The sequence below is a fragment of the Apus apus genome, chromosome 5, assembly GCF_020740795.1.
Source record: "Apus apus isolate bApuApu2 chromosome 5, bApuApu2.pri.cur, whole genome shotgun sequence".
Lineage (NCBI taxonomy): Eukaryota > Metazoa > Chordata > Aves > Apodiformes > Apodidae > Apus > Apus apus.
This window is the reverse complement of record NC_067286.1, coordinates 48,838,597-48,860,226: the sequence shown is the minus strand read 5'-3', so window position 1 is coordinate 48,860,226 and position 21,630 is coordinate 48,838,597. Positions and strand designations below refer to the sequence as shown.

General features: G+C 36.8%; 2 protein-coding genes across 2 annotated transcripts in view; both read left to right on the top strand.

Annotated features, from left to right (window-relative positions):
- Positions 1-21,630, top strand: part of TTC7B (tetratricopeptide repeat domain 7B) — a 215,422-nt gene that overhangs the window by 33,777 nt on the left and 160,015 nt on the right. The window lies entirely within an intron of this gene.
- Positions 1-21,630, top strand: part of RPS6KA5 (ribosomal protein S6 kinase A5) — a 74,812-nt gene that overhangs the window by 34,373 nt on the left and 18,809 nt on the right. The window contains exons 6-9 of the mRNA XM_051622577.1: positions 10,372-10,455; positions 13,054-13,157; positions 19,906-20,056; positions 21,383-21,544. Of these exons, the coding sequence (XP_051478537.1) occupies positions 10,372-10,455; positions 13,054-13,157; positions 19,906-20,056; positions 21,383-21,544 (501 nt within the window). The remainder of the gene's footprint in view (positions 1-10,371; positions 10,456-13,053; positions 13,158-19,905; positions 20,057-21,382; positions 21,545-21,630) is intronic.

Below are 21,630 nucleotides of genomic sequence, written 5' to 3'. Positions count from 1 at the left end.
GACCAGATATTTATGGCCACATGAAAATTAATTTATAATCAAATGGCTTGCATTTGAGAAAAATTGTCCACTCCTACTCATCTACCTTTTACATCTGGTGCTCCCTGATACTATAAATGTTTATTTCACACCTCCGATATGTGTTTTTCTTTATAGTCTCCTTTTGAAAATTACATTTTTGAAGGCTTACAGTGGCAGCTAGTAGAACTCTTCCCAGAATCTGTACTCTCTTACACTTGGAAGTTTTGCCTCTTTTTGAAGAAAGAGGGGTTTTTCACCTTTTGCTTTGTATACCATTTTTCTCTTTTCTGGTACTGTTACCTCTCTTCTCAAAGGATGATGCTTAAAAAAAACAGTCTTCCAAAAACTGGGATTTTGAGAAGAACCTAGTACAAAACATTCATCTGGGATGACAGTGCTACATAGTTGCATTCCTCCCACACAATAGTATGCTGTTTCTGAATGTTTTTGCCTGAAAAATGGAGACTTTTGTTTTCTTAGTTACTCACTTTACAAATCCATGATCAGGAACTGGTTTCAACAATGTCTTGCAGAAATGCTATTGCATTGCACTGTGAAAGCAAACATAGCTGTTGTATAATTTGGAGAAAAAGATTTCTTCAACTTCCATTTGACATTAGATGACACAAAATTTAGCCTTGCATTGAGTTATGTTTTGGGGTCACATTGTTATACATCAGGGAGGTGCTTCCTGGCACAATTGAAACATGCTATGCTCCGGTCTCATTGAATTATAGAACATCCTGAGCTGGAAGGGGCCCACAATGATTCGAGTCCAAATCCTGATTCCAGGCAGGGCCATGTAAAACTTAAACCATGTATCTAAGACTGTTTTCCAAACATTTTCTTGAAACACTGACAGGCTGCCAGGGGCTATGGCCACTTTCCTGAGAAGCTTGTTCTGGGCTAGACCACCATCTCAGTGAATATATTTTTCGTAATATCCAATCTGAACTTCCCCACATGCAGTTTTAAGCCATTTCCTTGCTTCCTATAACGAAACACCATAAGAGAAGAGATTGGCATCTCCCTCTCTGTTTCCCACCATGAGAACACTGTAGAAAACAAAAAAAGTTACCCCACCATCTACTGCTCTTAGCTGAACAAACTTAGTACCCTTATCTACTTCTCAAAAGTCGTGACCTCCAGTCCTTTAATCATCTTTGTTGCCTTCCTTTGGACATATTCCAGTACTTTTGTATTGTTATATAATGGAGCCTAAAATTGCACATAATACTCAAGGCTGCACCGGTGATCTGTGTAGTGGGACAATAAATTTCTTTGGACTTGTTAGCTATGTTTTTAATGCACTGAGGATACAGTTGGTCCCTTTTCTCCAGCCGAGGACGCTGGTGACTCATTGAGTTTAACATCAACCAAAACCCCCAAATCCTTTTCTGTAGGGCTGAACTCCAGCCACTTGTCCCCCAGTGCCTACAGTGATACCTCATTGCAGAAGAGAGCAATTGTCTCTGGTTTCCTTCATAAGAGGGTTGGTGGATGTACCTAGGAAACATTAATGACTTCAAGGATGGAGGTTTTCTCTTTATGTTTCTTCTCTCTGTAATTTGAAGTATTGAGCAAGCAATTATTTCAGCTGAACTTCTTGAGACCCAAAAGCACAGCATTCCAGCAGATCTTATTTACTCTAGAACATAAGTTGGAAATGCACCATCTTGTGCAAAAAAATACAATACTATAGTATTGTATTTATTGCCAAAAAAATTTTAGCATCTACCATTCGTTTCTATTCCATGTGGTTACTTCCCCAGTTGTGAGCCTTATCTCTGTGGGAAGACCTCTTCTTTTAGCATCTTTATTTTCAAAGAGATTATCACATGCCATGTGCCTGGTAATATAAGAAGACCTACCCTCCATCAGAAAAGAAAACTAGGGTTGCAAATATGTATGAATAACAATCAAGATTACAGATTTTCATGTGCTGGACTGTTTTGTCACTAAGTAAAATTCAAAGCAAGGTCATTATATTGATCATAACTTTACCAATTCCAGAAGGTTGGTTTGAAAATTCAAACTTTTTTGAGAAAATTTATCATATATTTTTTACATGCAGACTCCTTCCAGTTTATTGTGGGTGAGAGGCACTGTCACAGAAGAGTGGCAGATTTTTAGAGGCAGCCCTGACTATTTTTATAGAAGTTGGAGACATAATGGTAGGTCCCATGATTTACATGGTGTACACTTTCACGTGAAGTGTAACCTGTTAGGTGATTGCTTAAAGAGAAGACCCAAAGTTTTTTAGAAAAAATATTATTTTAATCAGTTTGATTTTTCATCTATATACCTGACCTCAAATCTGATATGAAGAATTTTACCACGCATGTGATAAGGAGGAACTGGCCTTGACTTTAAGTTGAGAGACCTTGTTTAAGCTTGATCCAGCAACAGTTAAGCATTCCTCTTGTCTTGCTATGTCATAACATCTTGAAACCTTTCTAATGATGAGGTCAGATTATGTGCATGAACCAATTCAATTTGCCAATTCACAAGTATGGGCAACTGTACAAATCTCATAAAAAGGTTGCTGAAATCTGTGGAAGAACCCAGATAAAATGTGCATAGTAACTTTGTTACTTGTCTGTAACTAAAACGTGAAAGACCCAGCAGTCAGTTCTTGTCTTGATTGGAACACTTTTTAGTGGACTTTTGGAGAGTCAGTTGGTCCTGAGAGCAGCCCTGAATGCCTTCAGTGAGCTTCTGTCTGGCTACCTGCTTGCCTTCTTTTCCATTGCACCCTATTGCTCCATGTCACTAAGTGCTACTGAGTCACAGGGTTGTTGCTGACAGGTGAAATACATGCCACCAGAGACTGCAACTCTGATTCTTCAACTCTAGAGGTTTTCTTTGTGTTCTTTGGCCCAACCGCACTTAGTGTTTTTAGGTTTTGGTTTTGTTGTAGTTTCAAATGTTGAATACGCTAAAGAGTTGTTCTTAAGCTATTTGATTATGTTTCTGTGATATATCTGCTTACAGAATGCAAGGAAATTGAAGTCCAAGCCAGTTTAATTGCTGAGAAATGCCCTTTTCCTGGTATTGTATAGTTTCTGTTTCTTGAAATTCTTACACTAGAAGTTATGTACTCTAGGGTTTAACCAAGCCTTTTGACCGTATCCTGCCATTGCTTTTATTAGCAAGGAATACCTCTTAGAGAACACATACAGTATTAAAGAACATTTAGAGATGAGTAGCTTTGTTTATTTGTTGGTGTGGTTTTTTTTTAATTGTTTTTAAGCTGCAAAATTCATTTTAAGGAGTCAAGTTTTCATGGTTTGAAGGAGTATGATAGTAGTATGTTTTCTCAGTTTAATGGTCAGGGTGAGCCAAAACCCAGAGAACAGAATTGCCCACTCTTACTCCCCTCCCCCTTCCTGGCGGAAGACAGAAGGGGAATAAGGAAGATACTTAAAGATTGGAAGTTTAAACTAGAATAGGCTTAACAGAACAGGGAAGGGACAGTAACATGTGGGATAAGGAAGAAAATACACAAGTAAATAGAAAACCCAATTACAATGATCACCAATATAAGTGTCCAAAAGTCCCTCACAGCAGAGCCGACTTGGGAAAAGGATCAAGGCTCTTTCCAGCACCTGATGGATTTGGATCCTGCAGAGCACATGGCGAGCTGATGACAGTGAGCAGGAGTCTCTCTCCAAGACCTGCAAGCACAGTGAATCAACAAGGAAGGAGGCAGGACAGGCGGACTTCTGTCCTTCTGGCTTTCACAGACTATAGCAGGAAATAGGAAGGCATACTGATTCTGCTCTGTTCTGCCCCCTGGATCCCTCAGGGTCCTAAACACCCTTTCTCTAGGTCCTTGTAATGATACCATAAAATTAGTCTTTGCCCCCTCAAACCATAACATATGACTTCAGAATGTGTCAAATCTGATGTTCAGCGTAGTAGCCCAGCTCACTTAAGAACAAAGTATTTGTGCATTAAGTAGCTGGAAAACAGAAGCAGTCTGTTCTGTTTCAAAAGTGACCTTTCATGTAGTTGGAGAAGTGGGTCCTAATTGTGAATGCTGAAAAGAATAGCTTCAGTGAATACTTGGCTAATCCTCTAGCTAGAATATGTTTGCACAAAGACTGTTGTGAATAAAACTAAGCTGTAGGATTGTAGGACTCAAGTGTCTGTTGGAGCCGTAGCACATGTTGTTTGTTGTTTGAATGCAATTTGTCAAGTTGAGTAAGTACTTCAGGGGCCATTTATTTAAACATTAAATAATACATCTTCAATGGCAGAATGTCTTAAGACATGAGTGCTTTTGATATTTATTCACACTTGAGAAAGAAAATAAAAAATGCTCAAGCTCTGAAGCCTTTTTCCAAAGCACTGTTTATATGGTAAACAGATGCGTTCCTTAGGCTTGGTGCACACATATAGAACAGGATAATTGGAATATGCCTCAGTATTCTGAGCTAGGTACTCTAGATAGAACATCTGGTTATTATTTGCAGATGTGAGTTTGGGTTTTTTCGTTGTGTTTTGTTTTACCTGTGTTAGTATTCTGTTAGCTAGATTTATCTCATCTCACCCTTTCCAACATTCACACTTCTGTAGTCTTCTTTCATGTTTTTGTTTGGGTGCTTGCTTTGATGTGTGTTTATGTTCCTGAGATGTCTGATACAAAATCCTGTGGATTCTTAAGGCTTCACTTGATCTTTTTCCTTTGTTGTTGTTGTTGTTTGTTTTTTGTGTGTTGGTTGCTTTTGGTTTTATGTTTTTGCTCCCATTTTTCCAATGATCGAATGGCATGCTCCACTTTGCTCAGTCCCTCTCTAGTACAAACAGCCATTTTGGGAACAGATGGGTACTTTTTCTGCCATTTTTGTATAAGTTGTATGTTTCTCTTGATTTAACTTCCAGTTATCTGCTGTCGTGGGCCAGTATTGGGGGGCTACTGGCTGTCAGGATGTTTTTGTGACTTCCCCCCAGTGTGGAGAGGTTTGTGAATGAGACCAAGGGTCACACGTGGTGCTCGCCACATTTGTTTTGCTGGCTTGAAAGGCATTTTGTTCAGTCTTATGTGGGGAGAGAGAAGATGGGCCGTTCCCCACACCTGTAGAAGTGATATAGTATTGCAGGCCCTCACCCCCCAGTTGTTGGGAGATACCTATCCTGAATTTGTGTGCTCTGTTTTTTTTCCCAGTTCCCATGCCCTTTTTGATGTGTTAGGATATTGACTCAGACATTTTCAGTGTATCTGGGCTGTATTAAGTTTTTTGTGACACTAGCAATGAACACCACCATCCTTCCAGTACCATGATTTCTTAGATCAGACATAATGGAAGTAGCCCTTTGTCCAAATAGTTGGCTGCCAAAAGGCAATTTGGCCCAGTAGAGATGAGGTTTTTAGGAGCATGTGCGTGTGTGATTCCTTGGCTCTCCTGAAGTCTCAGCTAATTCTTGTGATTCACTTTGTAATTACAGTTCTTGTCCTACACACTGTTAGGACCCTGAGCTACCATTGCCTATGTTGCTGAACTGAATTTGCATTGCTTTAGAGTAAGGTGTCTACTCTCAAGGACATAGCTTTGTATTATAATAGTGACTGTTTCTCTATCAGTCAGGCATTTCTTCTGGATGGAATGAGTTAGATTTTTCTCTCCAGAGAAATGGAGTTTGGTCCTCTTGTTTTTTTGCCACTGTTCATGTGTATTTTTTACTGGATGAGAAAGCTCATTAGAGAACTCTGAAGGCTTAAGTCCTCTCTATCTTTGAGGAGCGAAGTTTACACAAACTCTTTCTACAACTTCAGGTGGTTTAGAATGTCTGCCTAGCAGTCTTTAGTTATAAAGCAGAGCCAGGTGATGGCCACAAGGTTATCAAGAGCATGATAGTGCAAGATCTCCATCCTTCTTGTCAGCACTTTTGACTGGATTTGGGAGCTAGGTTTTTTGTCATCTGGAAATGCTGTAATTGTGGTCAACCTACCGAGGTCTGTGTACATAGTCTTAGCAAAGAAGACACTGCTTTTAGGGGTTGTTGTGTTTTCGTTTTTTTTTTTTGGTGGAGTGACTGTCTTGCAGGATGAATGCCAATCCACATCACACTTCATCTTGGAGAGTCATAGAATATTAATTCTGTGTACTAATAGTGCTCAGTGGCTAAGTGCTGTCAACATTTCCTTGTTGGAAGACTAATTATGCTCTTTCTTTTTTGATGAAGGAAAAGGAAAACAAGATGTTAAAATAGGTAATCTGGGCAAAAGGCTGCAGACATCATATAGACATGGTATTGAAAGTGCTCTAGCAAGTTAAAGCAGTTACATTTCACTGGGATCCTCAGATCAGGCAGAATGAATGCAAGGAACTTGGGAAGAGTGCCTAAGTGGAGTGGGAAAAGTTCGAGGTCAACCCCCTGGTGTGGAACTAGAGTATTTATTAGAAACAGGCAAGGAGCACATATAGGCACATCCACAGTGTCATTGTGTAGCTCATCTCAGAGAAAAACTGTGAAGGTAATATAACTTGTTTTTCTGATTGAACAGAGGGGATGGTTTAACAAAGAGAATTGCCTGGTTGTCCAGGTGAACTATCTATGTTCACTGCTCAGGAACTCTAATAAAATTATCTTTGTATCAGTGACTTCATGAAATCTGTTGCACTCTTGAGTGGCTAACTGGTTTGAACTAGCCATTTTGTATACTTTTACTATAAAATATGCTATTGCATAAACATTCAGGAATGCTGCTAAACTTTGTAAAGAAAAGCACAGAAATCAAAATCTGTTGTGTGCTAGCAGACTGAAGACTATCTCCAGATTATCTGTAAACATGGAAGCTCTGCTAATAGGGAACAAACATAATGATGCTTTTTCAAAGGCGGAGTCAATATTGTCATATCGAGTTGTTAGAGATGGGTTAGCCACCCTTCTGTTTCCTTCCGTTAGTGTCTGCTGGGTGTTCCTGCAACTCAGAAGAAGGAACCACAGTGTTGAAGACATGCATGCTGAGTGAGGGGAGAAAATGTGCATTCTGAGTTACGCAAAAAATTCTTAAGCTCGTGTATTTGTAACATGTGCGTATTCAGTAAGAATTCACTTGTAGGCAATCCAGCTTCAGTTGCTTAATAACTTCCTTTCTTGTCTTACATGTCATATAACATGAAAGTATTAATAATGTTGATTTCAGAATTTGAATTCAAGTTATAAAGTTGAATGAAATGTAAATTGGGGGAAAGCAAAATTCAAAATGGGATTGGTTGTAGTTTTTCAGATTTTTAGAGGGGGTACATACTTGATTTGGGAGTGAAATGTGTTTTCAAAAATGAATAGTGAAATACAGTTTACAGTAACTTTTTGTCACAGAATCACAGAGTGGTTGAGGTTGGAAAGGACCTCTGGATGTCATCTTGTCCAACCCCCTTGCTCAAATACAGTCACCTAGAGCTAGTTGACCGTGACCATGTCCAGAAGCCATTTGAGTATCTCAAAGGAGGGAGACTCCACCACCTCCCTGGTCATGTACTGTGTCAGTATTCAGTCACTCTCACAGTCAAAAAGTGCTTCCTGATGTTCCAAGAGAGCCTCTTGTGTTTCGGTTTGTGCCTTTTACCTCTGGTCTTGTCACTGGGCACCGCTGAAAAGAGCATGGCTCCCTCTTCTTTGCAAGCTCCCCTCAGACATGTATTTACATTGATGAGATCCCACTGAGTGTTCCCTTCTCCAAGTGGAACAGTCCTAGCTCCATCACCCTTTCCTCCTGTAGTTCAGTCCCTTGATCTTTGTGGGCCTTTGCTGAACTCTCTTCAATATGTCCATGTCTCTTTTGTACTGGCGAGCTCAGAACATGACAAGAAAGGAAATTTAGTAGAGGTAACATGCTTTGAAAATGGTTTTAAACCCCTATGTAATACAGAATTATTATTAGTGGCTCCCTATAAGAGGTGTATTTAAGAATGACAGATTTATCGAAGTGCTTCTAGTGAAACCTAATACTATAAAAACTGTTAAAAAAATAACAGCTAGATGTAGTTGGTGGGGCTTATAGTTGCTTTCAGGCAATTGTATGTATTAATGCTCTGTGGAGTGCTGTAGTCCTCTGAGGTTTTTTGTGTGATTAAACAAGAACTATAAATAGTTGGTATTGGAGGGTTTTTCTTAATGGTCCCCATGTAACACTCATAAGATGGTTCCACTGGAATATGAGACCAGTGTGTTGTAATGGCAAATCAGTGTTGATTATGAAGAAAATGCTCAGTGGGTCAGTTTTTTTTCTTGCCTAATGCTGGGTTCCAGTTAACTACTTAATTTCATGTTAAGAACTCTGCTTGTAATAATCTTATGCTTTCTTCTGCTTGGCTCTATTCAGCCTTGAATTTCAGCAGTAGACCACTTCTAAACTGAAAAGGAAGCAAGAGCTAAAGGATACAAGTACCTATGTGGATTATAAGTTGGGTTTTTATAAGCTTCATAACAAACATATCCCAATTTTCAGTTTATAAATGCCTGTTTGTGACTTACAGCATGAGTTTTTCAAGTTGAAATTATAAGAAATTATTTTAAAAGATAAAATACAATTAAAAAAAAAAATCTGGGGTTTTAAACACTGAATTTTACAAGGGACAAAAAAACACCTCAAGCATGAATTTAAGGAAGAAAGAAAACTGATTTTCAAATACGGATTCTGAAATTCAGTCTTTCATTTTAAAAACTAAAACCATTGTAAAAGCCAAAAAGTAAATATAACTGAAAATGAGAACCACCAATTACGTATAAGGATTGTAATTGTTCCTCCAAGAAGCTATTACTAATAATTCTGCATATTCTGCAATATTTTAGTGGGCCTTCTCACCAGCAAAAGGTACCTGAGATTGTAAGGGTTCTGCTGTACTTTCACCCGTTTCTTTTGATATATTGGCATTATGAATGGTTTTCATAAATCTTGGCTTGGCTGCGTTATCTTTACACTTTGGAGAGGCAGCAAGTAGAGAATAGTTGTTTTGTATTTTTCTCTCCCTTTTCTTTTTTCCCCTTCTTCCCCCTTCCCTCCCTCCCTCCCAACTGAAGGAATAATGAACTGAGGAATATATTAGTAACTCTAGGTTGGCTGATGCCAGGATGGAGGGCTAGGAATTTCTGATTTTTTTTGTTTGTTTGTTTTGTTTTTATCCAGCTATTTTACTGGAAAAGGTAAACCAAAAGAAACAGTAATTGTGTCAAAAGAAAGTGGGATCATGAAAAGTTTATTATTTTATGGTTTTGTCTCAGAAGCTAATATTTCAAGTTATTTGAACAAAATGAGGCCTATAACTATTTTGAACTCAGAATTTTACCCCCAAAATCCAGTCACAGTATATGTATTTTAATAAATACAGTTTAATAATATGCTGTTGGACTGTTTAATTTTTATGCCTCAGGGCATAAATTTCTGTGCACTATTAGAAGCCTCCTCTCAGTGTAGTACATTTTCCTATATAGCACCTGTTTTAAATTCCAAATCTGAATCTACAAATGTAAAAGCTGACTTTTGAAATATTTGCTTTTTTGAACACTCTTCTTTAAAGGACCTATCAGGATCTCTCCCCAAAATGCTAGAAGCTTGAAGGATAAGGGAGGAACAATGTTGCATGGCCCAAACACATGTGCTTTCGTCATTAGCAAGGTACAGCATGACCTCATGTTGACCTCAAAGGTAAATCGCTAACAGGGAACAGTTATACATGCCTGTGAAAGCAGCTTAGTTTTGAACATAATCAAGACAGTAACTTCAGTCTGTAGAATAAAATTAAATTTACAACTCTGTCTGTCTGCCTTTCTCTTTCTCTCTGTTGTCTATCTCCAAGTCTCTTCTTGAGAGAATGTTGTGTTTTTTGTGTGTTGCAAAAAAATACTGCTTTTCTAGAGGTCATAATAAATTCCTAAATATGGGGAACCCAAAGGATCTTGTATCCAATTTAGTGAAATTATACATCTTACAATGAAGTGCTCTTTTTAATTGAAAGGTTTCTTTCATTTATTGTCTAGAGTATCGATATTGCAGACTTCAGAATGTGTGTCTGTATTACCTTCGGGAATCTTGTGTAGTTCTGAAGTGCATAGGTCATTTAGCCTTATGGGAAAGTTTTCTGGATATCAATGTTAATTTTTGTGTGCTTATCTTAGACTGCCACACAAACGTATGACATTTTATTTTTTTGTAGAAGACTGTAAATATTTTGTAGTATTATGTGATAATATCTACAAATAATGGAATATGATTTAGCTAGGAGTTCTGAGCTATTTGGAGAAGAGTTGCTGCCAGCATCTTGGAACTGTTAGCCATATCTGTCCCATATGATTTGTACAATACAATTGTTTGACATTAATTTTATTGCCTTTTTTTGCTAGAACGAGAGAGCATATTCCTTCTGTGGGACAATAGAATACATGGCTCCAGATATTGTAAGAGGAGGAGATGCAGGACATGATAAGGTATGTTCTAAGTTTATTAGTGAAATATTAAATTGACTGTAACAGGCAACACTGTTATTCAGCTTGAGGGGGTTTTGTACAATATGGTAATGTCTTATTTAAACATGCCTTATTTCAGGTTGTCCTAAAATATATTATTGTCTATATTTAAAATCATCAATATGATGTGAGACTTATTCAAAATATGTTCTAAATGTGCAGTAGGACAAAAAACCTTAGCTGATTTCCTTTTAAATAGAAAGCTTTCTAGTTGACAGTGGAAAATGACTGTTTTGTGGCTAATTCTAATATATTTTTTAAATTGTACATGGGGCATATTATTATCTATAAGTATGAAGTGGGTTATTAATGTTCTGAATGTTCTCAGATTGTAAAAGTTAAAACTTGAGCCTCAAGCCAAACAGAATTATTATGAATTGAAGTGTCAGTAGTGTATGGGAATATCAATACAACCATAGTTCACAGGTTACATTTGAAGAAAAAAAACCCGGCTGTGCTCCCTGTATTCCTAGATAAATTATACTAAGTTCCTCAGTATTCCTAGATAAATTATTCTGATTGCTCCCTATACTGAGAAGTTTGAAGAATATTTAATCTCTATTTTTTATTTGTTTGTTTTTTTTCCCTGTAGATTGAGTTGACTTGTCTTTCTTTTGGTGGTCACAGGGTATGGTTGATCACTGTTCCTCTTACAACAGCCTTCTTAAGCACTAGGAAGTGTTATGTCACCCTCTGTTTCCTTTTTCTAGACTAAATGGACTCAGTCTAACCTTGCCTGAGAGGGTTCTTTCTTCTCTTTCTTTATGCATTCTGCTTCTCTTTTGGTCTGAATTTGCCTGTGTATTTCTTCAGGTAGGAAGTACTGTAGTGAGCACAGAGTTTCAGCTAAGAGTTGGCACTTTAAACTACAGCAGAGTGATCACCTTTCTGATTCTTCTATTAAGCATAAAAGAAAATGTGCTTTGTCTTTTCACTTAGTCATTGTTTCACACCTACTTTGTATTCCAGTGTAACCTCTGAATCTTTTTCTATTGTACTGCTTGCCTAATTATTATTAAAAATGGAATTTTACAACCTTAGGAATTTAAGCTTTTTCCTGCATTCTGTTTCTTAATGTAGTCTTGCCAGTTTCAGATCATCTCTCCAATGCATCAGTCACTTTGGATTGTGATTCTCTCTTCTCAAGTGCCTACAAGTTCAATATTGTTGCTAATTTAAAGAGGTCTCTCTGTTCCATTATCTTTGATTCTGATACTTTCATTAGATGTAGTGCAGAGCCATACAGTATTCTATAAGGAATAGATGCACAGTTTGATACCAAATGTTAGCTGCTAATTAAAGGTGTTTTTTCAGTTGTCTGCATGATAGTAATTGTTTTTACCACACACTCTTTGCCTCACCATTGGCAATGTCTTGTGATGCAGTGTTGGAGTGTTTTTAGTGTATTTCGTATTTGCTGCATATCTAGCAACCCAAAGATCTTATCTGAAAAGAGAAAATGAGACTGCTAGATATGCTGTGTTCTCATTAGTTAATGTTTTTTATTTGTAATCTCTTCTAGATAGCTGTATTTTTTGTGTTTAGAAGACTTGCTGTAGCATTTCAGTATTTTTTTTTTTAAGTTTGATTTCTGATTCTGCAGACTCTTATTTTCTTTTGGAAAAACACATGCCAAGGAAAAAATTACTACTGGGATTTTCTCTGATCAGTATATATTTGCAAAGACAATTGCTAACAGTGCAGAGGCTTCTTCAGTTAGTTTTTCTAGATACTCCTGACTGAATATATGAGACATCAGATTTTGTGTATCTTGACTAAATTGTCATAATGTCACTGATTGTCTTCCTGTATTGTATTAATGTTGTCAACCTATGTAAAGAAGAACTTCTTTTTCATTGATCTGCAAATTTCATGAAAGTAAAACTGTGAAGTTCAAACACCTGTAGTTAAACTGCCTTTGTTGAAATGACTAAACTACTTCCTTTATTAATCATAGTAGCCTCTTCTATTTTGAAAGCGAGAACTATTTTGTAAGTTATGAGTTATCAAAGATGAGAATAATGTGATTAGTATATGAGAAGCCAAAAATCACATGTGTTACCCAGGAATAAAAGATAAAATTCTGTAGCATTTTCAGGCACCCTGATTAACTGTGACCTGTACTCTGTTTTGAAAGTTCCTTAGTTTCATTCTCAAGTTCCTAAAAGTACAGGTTCCACACCTTCTTAGCAAGGCTTAGGTTCCTGTGTTATTTCAAGTATGTTTTAAAATTCTTATCACTTTACAATAGTAAAAATAAAAATTAGTTGAAGGGGAGGATGATAGGGGGAGGGAAGAAACTTTAGTAGTCAGTGGAAAGAGTTCAGCTTGAAAAAATAATTTAAGAAGCAATACAATTAATTTCTTATAGAAGATGCCTCCAGTCAGTAGTGCAGTTGTTTGTGCTTTATCATATCCACATTTGCTTTTGTATTGAGAAGTGGGCTATTCCTTTGCTTGTTGATTTTTGGGTGCATTTTTTTTTCCTTTTTAACAATTTTACTTCAATGTAACAAATTTACTTCAATAATTACATACATAATTATTGTTGTTCTATAGGCTGTTGATTGGTGGAGTGTTGGTGTTCTTATGTATGAATTATTAACTGGGGCATCACCATTTACAGTTGATGGAGAGAAGAATTCCCAAGCAGAGATTTCTAGGTAAGATTCAAAACAGTAAAGTATATATGCTTGCTCAGAAAGTAATGCTAATGCCATAATACATGTTTTCTGAGAATTTTAATCTAAAATTTAGGAAGAATGTGCTATCAGGGTAACATTTAGGTGGCCCAGTATTGTTTAACAGAATGACATCTGGAAGCAGATAGGTTTTATTAACCTCAGTAAGTTATTTGAAATAATGCAACTGACTTTTACAAAAGACATATATGTTTAAACTACAGTAGAACCACAGCTTTGTAGATATCCAACACTGTTGCATGTTGACTATTTAAAAGAAAGTAAAATGAAATATGAAATTATATGTAAATATATTTATCACATTCAAAATCTTGATATATAATGAAGCATATATTTAGCTAGAGATATTTTTATCAGTTCTTGCTAGATCACTCCATCAGACTACAGGTTTAAATTGTCAGTATGTACCCTGCTCCCCTCTTTTCACAGGTAATATTTATTTTATTAGTGTATAATATGAAACAAGGATGTGATCTTTTCTAGCCATATTTGCATATCTGAGAAGAATATGATACCTAGAGAAATGAAATCACTTACACCATTCTCATATTTTACATGTATACTTTTTCTGTCAACTTTGCTACATTCAGTAATCTCCACACTTTAAAGGTTTCAGTACCCATGTAAAAGCATGTAAATGCAAAAGAGCGTATTACATAGACAGTGCAATAAGTTTGCCCAAATCACAGTACTGAAATCTCCCCCAAAAATTAGCACTTCCTGTTACTGGAGTTCTCTTGGAGTAGAGCGTTGAGGGCTTACATTGCACAAATTAGTGACTGCTGTCAAGATCAGCTTGTAAATCCAGTCCCCAAACTAAGAACAGTCTTGCTTCTATTGGAATGTATTACCATGGTGCTGACCCTCACCTGAAGTCACTTAATATTTATTATTATAATGGGCAACAGAACATACATCAATTATTTAGATAATTTATTTTGCTTCTGTTATAAATTCAGACAATTTATTGGAAAGTTGAGACCTATTTTCTTTGCTTCTAGGTTTGTACCAAAACAGGTAGAAACCTAGAGGGTCACTAGAAAAAATACAGGGGAGTGGGGATTCCATTAACAAAAGAAAATTTTGGACTTTACCATCTTGGTCATTATGATGGAGTTAAAACTTAACCTATTTAAAGTTAGAAATGTTGTTGATTACTTACTTATGCCCTGTCTGAATTGGTAATTCTGACTCCAAGATTTAGTAAATGGAACTCTGAAGGAGTTGAGCATTTTTTAGAGCCAACCTTGATTTGAATATTACAGACAGTTTTTCCCAAAAAATGATAAACTTTTTGGATTTGTATTCTACAGGATCTGCCTGTTTTTGGTAGGTCCTTATGTGTTCTTTAATATCTTAATCTGATAATGCGAGATTGTATTTAAAGCTGAGAAACTCCAAGGTTGCTAACATCCATTCTCTTGTGGCTAAAAACCTAATTTCTGATCTAAATTTAGTTGTGGCAGGCTTATTGTGGTGTTGCTCAGTGTGCTTTTGTTCTGGTTGGTTTTGTTACACATTTATAGACAGCAGTCCTGTAGTCTTTCAGCTTTTATTTTAATAAATAGATAATGTAGTTTTCTTTATTTAAAGATGTTCCCCAGTCTTCCTGTTTCCTGAAAAAAGCCTTTTCTTAGCTCAGCTTGTGGTGTTCTTTCTTCCTTATTGACGGTTTATTCCTGTTGATGTTTCAAGCAGATCTTTTTTAAGGGAACTAATAATTCAACATCTGAACAAAAAGAGATTCTTTTTTTCTTGGGTTCCTCTTGTTGATGCCAGTGGTGGACTGAGAGAAAAGGAGAAGGAATTAGATCTTTCACTTCCAACTGATAAACCTCTAGTTTATAGCTGAAATCTTAGTATTCCCAACCATATGACTGCATTTCAGACTTGATTTCTTTTCTCTTCTGTACCTCCAGTATTCATAAGTTCCATAGTTTCTAAATCCCTTCCATTGATAGCAGTTTTTGTGCAGGATGACATCCGTTTTGTTTATTTGCAGTTTATTATGTAATGAATGTTATGTTCCTTTTAAGAGTGTGGCTGAACATATGAGAACATTTTTGTTTCCATTGTCCTGGATGCTTCCCTGAGTCATGTGGAACTTTCTGGGGAATGGTGGATGCTGCATGGCTTTGACAAGCAATGGGACTGTGTTTGGGGCTTTTCCTGAGGGGAGGTTACAGCAGGTGGAACAAATGTGAGATACCAGCACACTGTCGTGCTCCTGCAGCCCAGGCAGAGAGTGAGAAGACTGAGAAGCAGAAATACATCTCAGAAGATGGAAAGAAAACCCTTTTCTAGGTATTGAAGAGGACAGTGTAGTTTGCTGCAGCCTGGGAAGCTGTTGAGCTACTCTCTTGAGAGAATCCCTGAAAGAAATTATCTGCCTCTTCTGACATGCTAGCTTGTTAAATTTAGAAATTCTTGTAACCATACTCATGGCTTTTCAGAAATACCCTCTTTTGCATGAGTAAACTGAGCTTTCAAGAAATAACAGCTGAATTTTCAGTACCCTATCCTAAATATGCTTTACTTGCCAATTGCAGCAGACTTAGGGAATTCAGTTTTCTCTTAGCCACAATTCCTGAAAGCGTAGTTTCTGTGGCCTTTGATTTTTCTGACTTTAGGGATGAAAAGTCTTTCTTCTAAATAACTCTAAGTCCTTCTTTTATCTTACCCGAGTGGGAAGTAATCTAGATATTTCTAGATAATTTTATTCCCTTTTGTGGCTCAATGGCTATCTGCGATTAAATTTCATCATAAGTTTTCTTCTGAAATATCTCTCTAATGGACAGTTCATTTCTTCTGTCAGAAATAGTCACTGGGTGGCATGTCTATTTTATTCTTTCTGATGAGAGATTGTGTTCAGTTTTTTTTATCGTAACGTTTTTGACAACACTGTGGATTCCTTTTTGATGGCAAGTGCAACTTAAGTAAGTGCATACTTTAATATCAGGGGATTTAAAATGACCATGAAGTTTTTGGAATATTATTTTTCTACCATGTAGCAGCTTAGAAAATCTTACTGGCCTTATTCATAACCTGGGGTTATGAATAAATAGATATCTATTTTCTAAAGGTATCTTTTACCTTTTTTATACATATATATGTATGTATAAGACATATACATATGTAAACCTATAAAATAAGCTGTTGAAGCATATGCTGAAGATATGATTAGCATCTAATACTAGAATCGTAGAATGATAGTAGCCTATGCTGTTTACTTGATATAGTTGGTTAGACTTTATTTGAACTCCATGGAGGATAGATGAAATTTGAACATCTGTTGGATGTTACCAAGTTATTTTGTCTGTTATTCTGCAAGAAACCTTTTCTTGCTTAAACTATTGGGAAGATGCATACCAGGTGTATACTGGAGTTCCCTTCTTTATTTCCTCCCTGTGAAGACTCCAGTGATTGCTAGATCCTTTAAAGGATGGAGTAGTTGTTAAAATCCAACTTGTAATTCATATGGTGTCTTCTGGAATTTTGTGCTAAAGCCTGTAGCTGTCAACCTAGAGTTTACAACATTTGTATGGTTAGATGGGAGCCTAGAGTCCAAGAATTGATAGGCAATAATGTAATGATGCTTTCCTAATAGATAGCAATGAGTTAGTAAACCTCTGTCACATGAAGGAATGTTTGATGCTAGACTTAGTGTGAACCACATCACATTGGTGACTCTCCCTACAGATCAGTTCAACCTTTCTGTAAGGCAGATGGTTTTAAGAAAGTCCTAAGTACTGCATCAAAGTCTCAGACTTCCCTAGAGCTGGGGATGCACATATAGGTCTGACTGCTCAAAGCTTGAACAAAAGAATCTGGCACTAGTAGTTCTGAGGTGAAATGACATTCAGTAGAGTAATTCTCAAATGTAAAGGTGAAAACTCCTGTTTGGAAGCTCATCCCTCAGCCCTTTAACAGGGTTACAGCTTGTGATTGCTTTCTCTGATTCCCTGAACATCAGGACGGGTATGTATCTTTTTGGTGATGCTTATAATAAAGTTCTGGTAGCACTGATAATAGACTATAGTGACAGTTCTTGCATAAATCTAATGTTTCTATTGGTCAGCTATGATAATCCTTTCAGTTTTTTGTGCTGATTGTCTTTTACCTGGTGAAGGCAAAAAAAGGTTCATATTCTGCACTCTTGATGTTTTATTATCATCTCTTCCTCAGTCAGTTCCAGCCATCTGCTTTCAGGCAGTGGAGAGTGAAAAGTGGCTCAGTATCACATAATTTATGTCTATATCTTGACCAAAATAGTTGTCTTTTATTTTTTTTTTCTTTCTGTCTAGTTTAGCTTTTTACAGTGTTAATTAAAATGAAAAATTAGGAAGATATCTTTCAGCTTCTAGCTAGCAGCATGTTTTCCCCTTTTATTGTATCTTAACCATGGGGAGCAATCTGCCGACTGTGTTGGAAAACTCCCAGTAACACTGTTTGTCTTTATAAGGCCTTTACTGAGCATTGCAAGGACATTCCTGCTTAAGTCCTTAAGATTATCACCTGGAATAAATGAGGTCAGAATCCTCTTCAAATTCTCATTAGACTGACATTGTAGTATAAGCCTTTGACATGGGGTTTTTGCATTTCTGGTTGGTTTTAAATACCATGCCTTCTGTAGAGAAGGATGTTTTACTCAGCCAGCAAAGGTGTATATATTAAAATCAAAGAAATTGTGTATTTAAGGAGAAGAAATTTCCCATGGGATAGCTGACTCTAAAGACATGTCATGCAGTAACTGTAAACAAAATTTAGAAATGCCCTGCAGTGGTCAACTTAAGCTCTATCAGACGCATATAATAGTTGAGATTTTAGTGCTGACACAACCCCATATAACTCCAGTGTCAGTCTCTCATAACTTCAAAATCTTTCACGCTGTGTTTAGTGCAGGCACTCTAAGTCCTTCTTCTATGTGTAGTGCTTTCTGAAGTCACCACAGTGAGTATGCATATAAATAGATACATAAACATGAAGTTGAACATTAAGTTGATTTGTGGCAAAGGCAGCAGATAGTATCCTGGGCTGCAGAAGACAAAGTATCAGCAGGTTGAGGGAGATGATACTCTCTACTCAGCACTGGTGTGGTCACACCTATAGTACTGTGTTCAGTTCTGGGCTCCCCAATACAAAAGAGACATGGACATACTGGAGAGAGTCCAGTGAATGCCCACAGAGAAGATAAGGGACTGAAGTGTATGAAGAAAGAGTGATAGATCTGAGACTGTTCCACATGGAGAAGGGAACACTCGGTAGGAGATCCTCAATGTATGTAAATACCTGAAGGGAGGGTGCAAAGAAGAAGGAGCCAGCCTCTTTTCAGTGGTGCTCAGTGACAGGACCAGAGGTAAAAGGCACAAACTGAAACACAGGATGTTCCCTCGGAACATTAGGAAGCACTTTTTGACTCTGAGGATGACTGAACAGTGGCACAGTACATGACCAGGGAGGTGGTGGAGTCTCCCTCATTTGAGATATTCAGAAGGCTTCTGGAAATGCGCTTCTGATTGTGGTCAACTGGCTCTAGGTGACTGCATTTGAGCAAAGGGGTTGGACCAAGTGACTTCCAGGTCCTTTCCAACCTCAACCATTCTGTGACTCTGTATGCTGAAGGGTTTTGCATATCTTTTTAAGCCTGTTGATGTGTCTTTGGTATATGTTTTCTGTGTACGCACTCTCAATTTTCCTTCAGAGTCCTTAGATTCAGTATGTATGTTCAGAGTAACTGAAGGAAAATGTGCCTTCCTCTTTATATAAAACCACGGGAGCTATGGAAATGTGGTTCTACTTAGGCTTTCAAGATTCTGAACTTCCACTATTTGATGTGTCCTCATCCTTATATTAAAAGAGACAGTGAGGTTCCTATCCATTTTGTCTTCACTGTTCATTGTTTTGAGGGACACTATGTCCAGTCCTCTTCAGTCCCCTTTTCAGAAAGCTGGGTAGTCCTAGCCTTTGTTGTAGGGGAGATTTAGATTAGACGTTAGGAGGAAATTCTTCAGTATGAGGGTGGTGAGACACTGGAACGAGTTGCCCAGGGAAGTTGTGAAAGCCCCATCCCTTGGAAGTATTCAGGGCTAGGTTGGATGGGGCTCTGAGCAACCTAATCTAGTCAGAGGTGTCCCTGTCCATGCAGAGGGTTTGGAACTAGATGACTTTTAAGGTCCCTTCCAACACAAACCTTTCTATGATTAGCTGAAACACATTCTGTATCTCTGGTTAATTTTGTTACTCTTCTATAAAACACTTCAATTTATAGTGCCTCCTTTTGAGATCAGGGCGTGAGCAGTGCACAAAGTACAAAAGGTACAAGAACTCAGATGGACCAACTGTGGTTTTTTTCTCTTTATTTTCTAATAATTTTTAACATTGGAATTGTGTTTTGGGTTTTGACTGCTGTTAGGCATCAAGTTCATGGTTTTGTGGAGCTATCTGTTGTAGTTGTGAGATTTCTTTTGAGTAGTTAGCTCAGTATGTGTTCCAATAAATTACATATTTTATCTCTAACATGTTTAATTTCCACATTTGCTCAAGTCTTTATTTAAAACAAAAACGTTGATTTCACATTTGTCATCGTCTTGTCATTGGGTGAAACAGAAGTTTAAGTGAAATATTAAATGCTACCATTAGTACAGTAACTGGTTGGTTTAACACTTAACGCATTAAATAATTATCAATTATATGTATTTTTTTTTGTCAGGAGAATATTAAAAAGTGAGCCACCTTATCCACAAGAAATGAGTGCATTGTCTAAGGATATAATTCAGCGTCTTTTGATGAAAGACCCCAAGAAGAGGCTAGGTTGTGGTCCCACTGATGCTGATGAAATCAAACAGCATCCCTTTTTCCAGGTAAAACAAACAACAAAACTCCCCAGATACTGCTTACTCTATTTCAGAGTTTAAAGTCTAAAGAAGATCTGTTGTTTTGTTAATAGCTTAGAGATGTGTTAATTACATTAACAATTGCACTGAAGTTAGTCAGAATAGCCATGTGTTTATATATATGGATTTTGTCCATACTACAAGAAGGGAATGGTAGATTTTTTTAATGAATTCTGCCTGTTCCTAACAATAACTTGAAGCAGAGAAAAGAAAGACTACTTAAACCAGAAGGTTTAAGGTTTAATGGAAAACAAGTTATATGTTGTGTGTTGGTTTTTTAAATGAAATGTTGCCACTAACATTCTTAGTAAAATTTCAGTATTTATCACTAATGATGAATTTTATTAACACCTCTTCCATATTTTCCTTTACCTAATTAAATCTTTAGTCTTGTTTAGTAGATTTTAATTCTTTTCAGATTTCAGTGTATTAATATTTGGTTGTGATTGTTTGCTTTGAAAAAACTAAGTATGTCTTTCCAGTGCTTCTGAAGTTAAACATATTTTTAATTAATATAAATTTTGGAGTACTTTAAGTTGGTAGTATTATTTAAACCTTTCAAATAAATACTTTCAGTTTAATTTTAATAACATTCAGTATAGGCAGTATCTTGCCTTTTTAACTTCTGAATTTCTTGTCATCCCTTCTGTATTTCCTTCCTCTTACAAGAGTCTGACAACGTAGAGTTAAACTTCGTCTAGTTTCCATTTGTTTCGGAAGATATTTTTTTTCCTCATACAACACTTTCTAATTTTGGCTTCATTTCAGTTCTACTCCTTTACAATAATAAGACCATTTTCTCATAACTGCCATATCTATGCTTCCTATTTCTAGCCATGCATTTAAGTAAGAATCCAGAGGCATTATGCTCTCAGGGCTCTGGAGGCTGAGATTAGTAATTAAGCATAGAAATCAGCAGTGAAGACTTGATGATGCTGCATGTGTGTGCTATGACTTACAAAAATATAAATGTTGTTTCTTCTGGAATAGAGGAAGAAATTTAAGGTTGTCATGCTAATTGTTTGGCTTAACTCCACTGTTTTTTTTCTTTCTGTTGATTTAAATTTTTTAATTTTATTTTTAAACTGAATTCTGGGTACTCACAAATATGTTTGATACTTCTTACTTTTACCTAAGCAAATTAGTAGGGCATAATGTGAATGCTTTCCATCTGCCTGTGGAAAATAGCAAATGGAGTTAGAACTGTTTGTTTCTGGACAAGTCTCTCTTTCTGATATCTGCTTCTGTTAAATTTTCATTTGATTCAAACTTATTTTCTTTATTTTGGTTTAGAATATGAATTGGGATGATTTAGCTGCCAAAAAAGTGCCAGCTCCATTTAAACCAGTAATCAGAGATGAATTGGATGTCAGTAATTTTGCAGAGGAGTTTACAGAAATGGATCCGACATATTCTCCTGCAGCTACACCTCAGACTTCAGAAAGAATATTTCAGGTATTTTAAGAATCCACATTAATCTGAAAGTACTAATTTATTGACCAGTTCTGCATATATAGCTAGCTTTTTATTTTTCCCTTGCC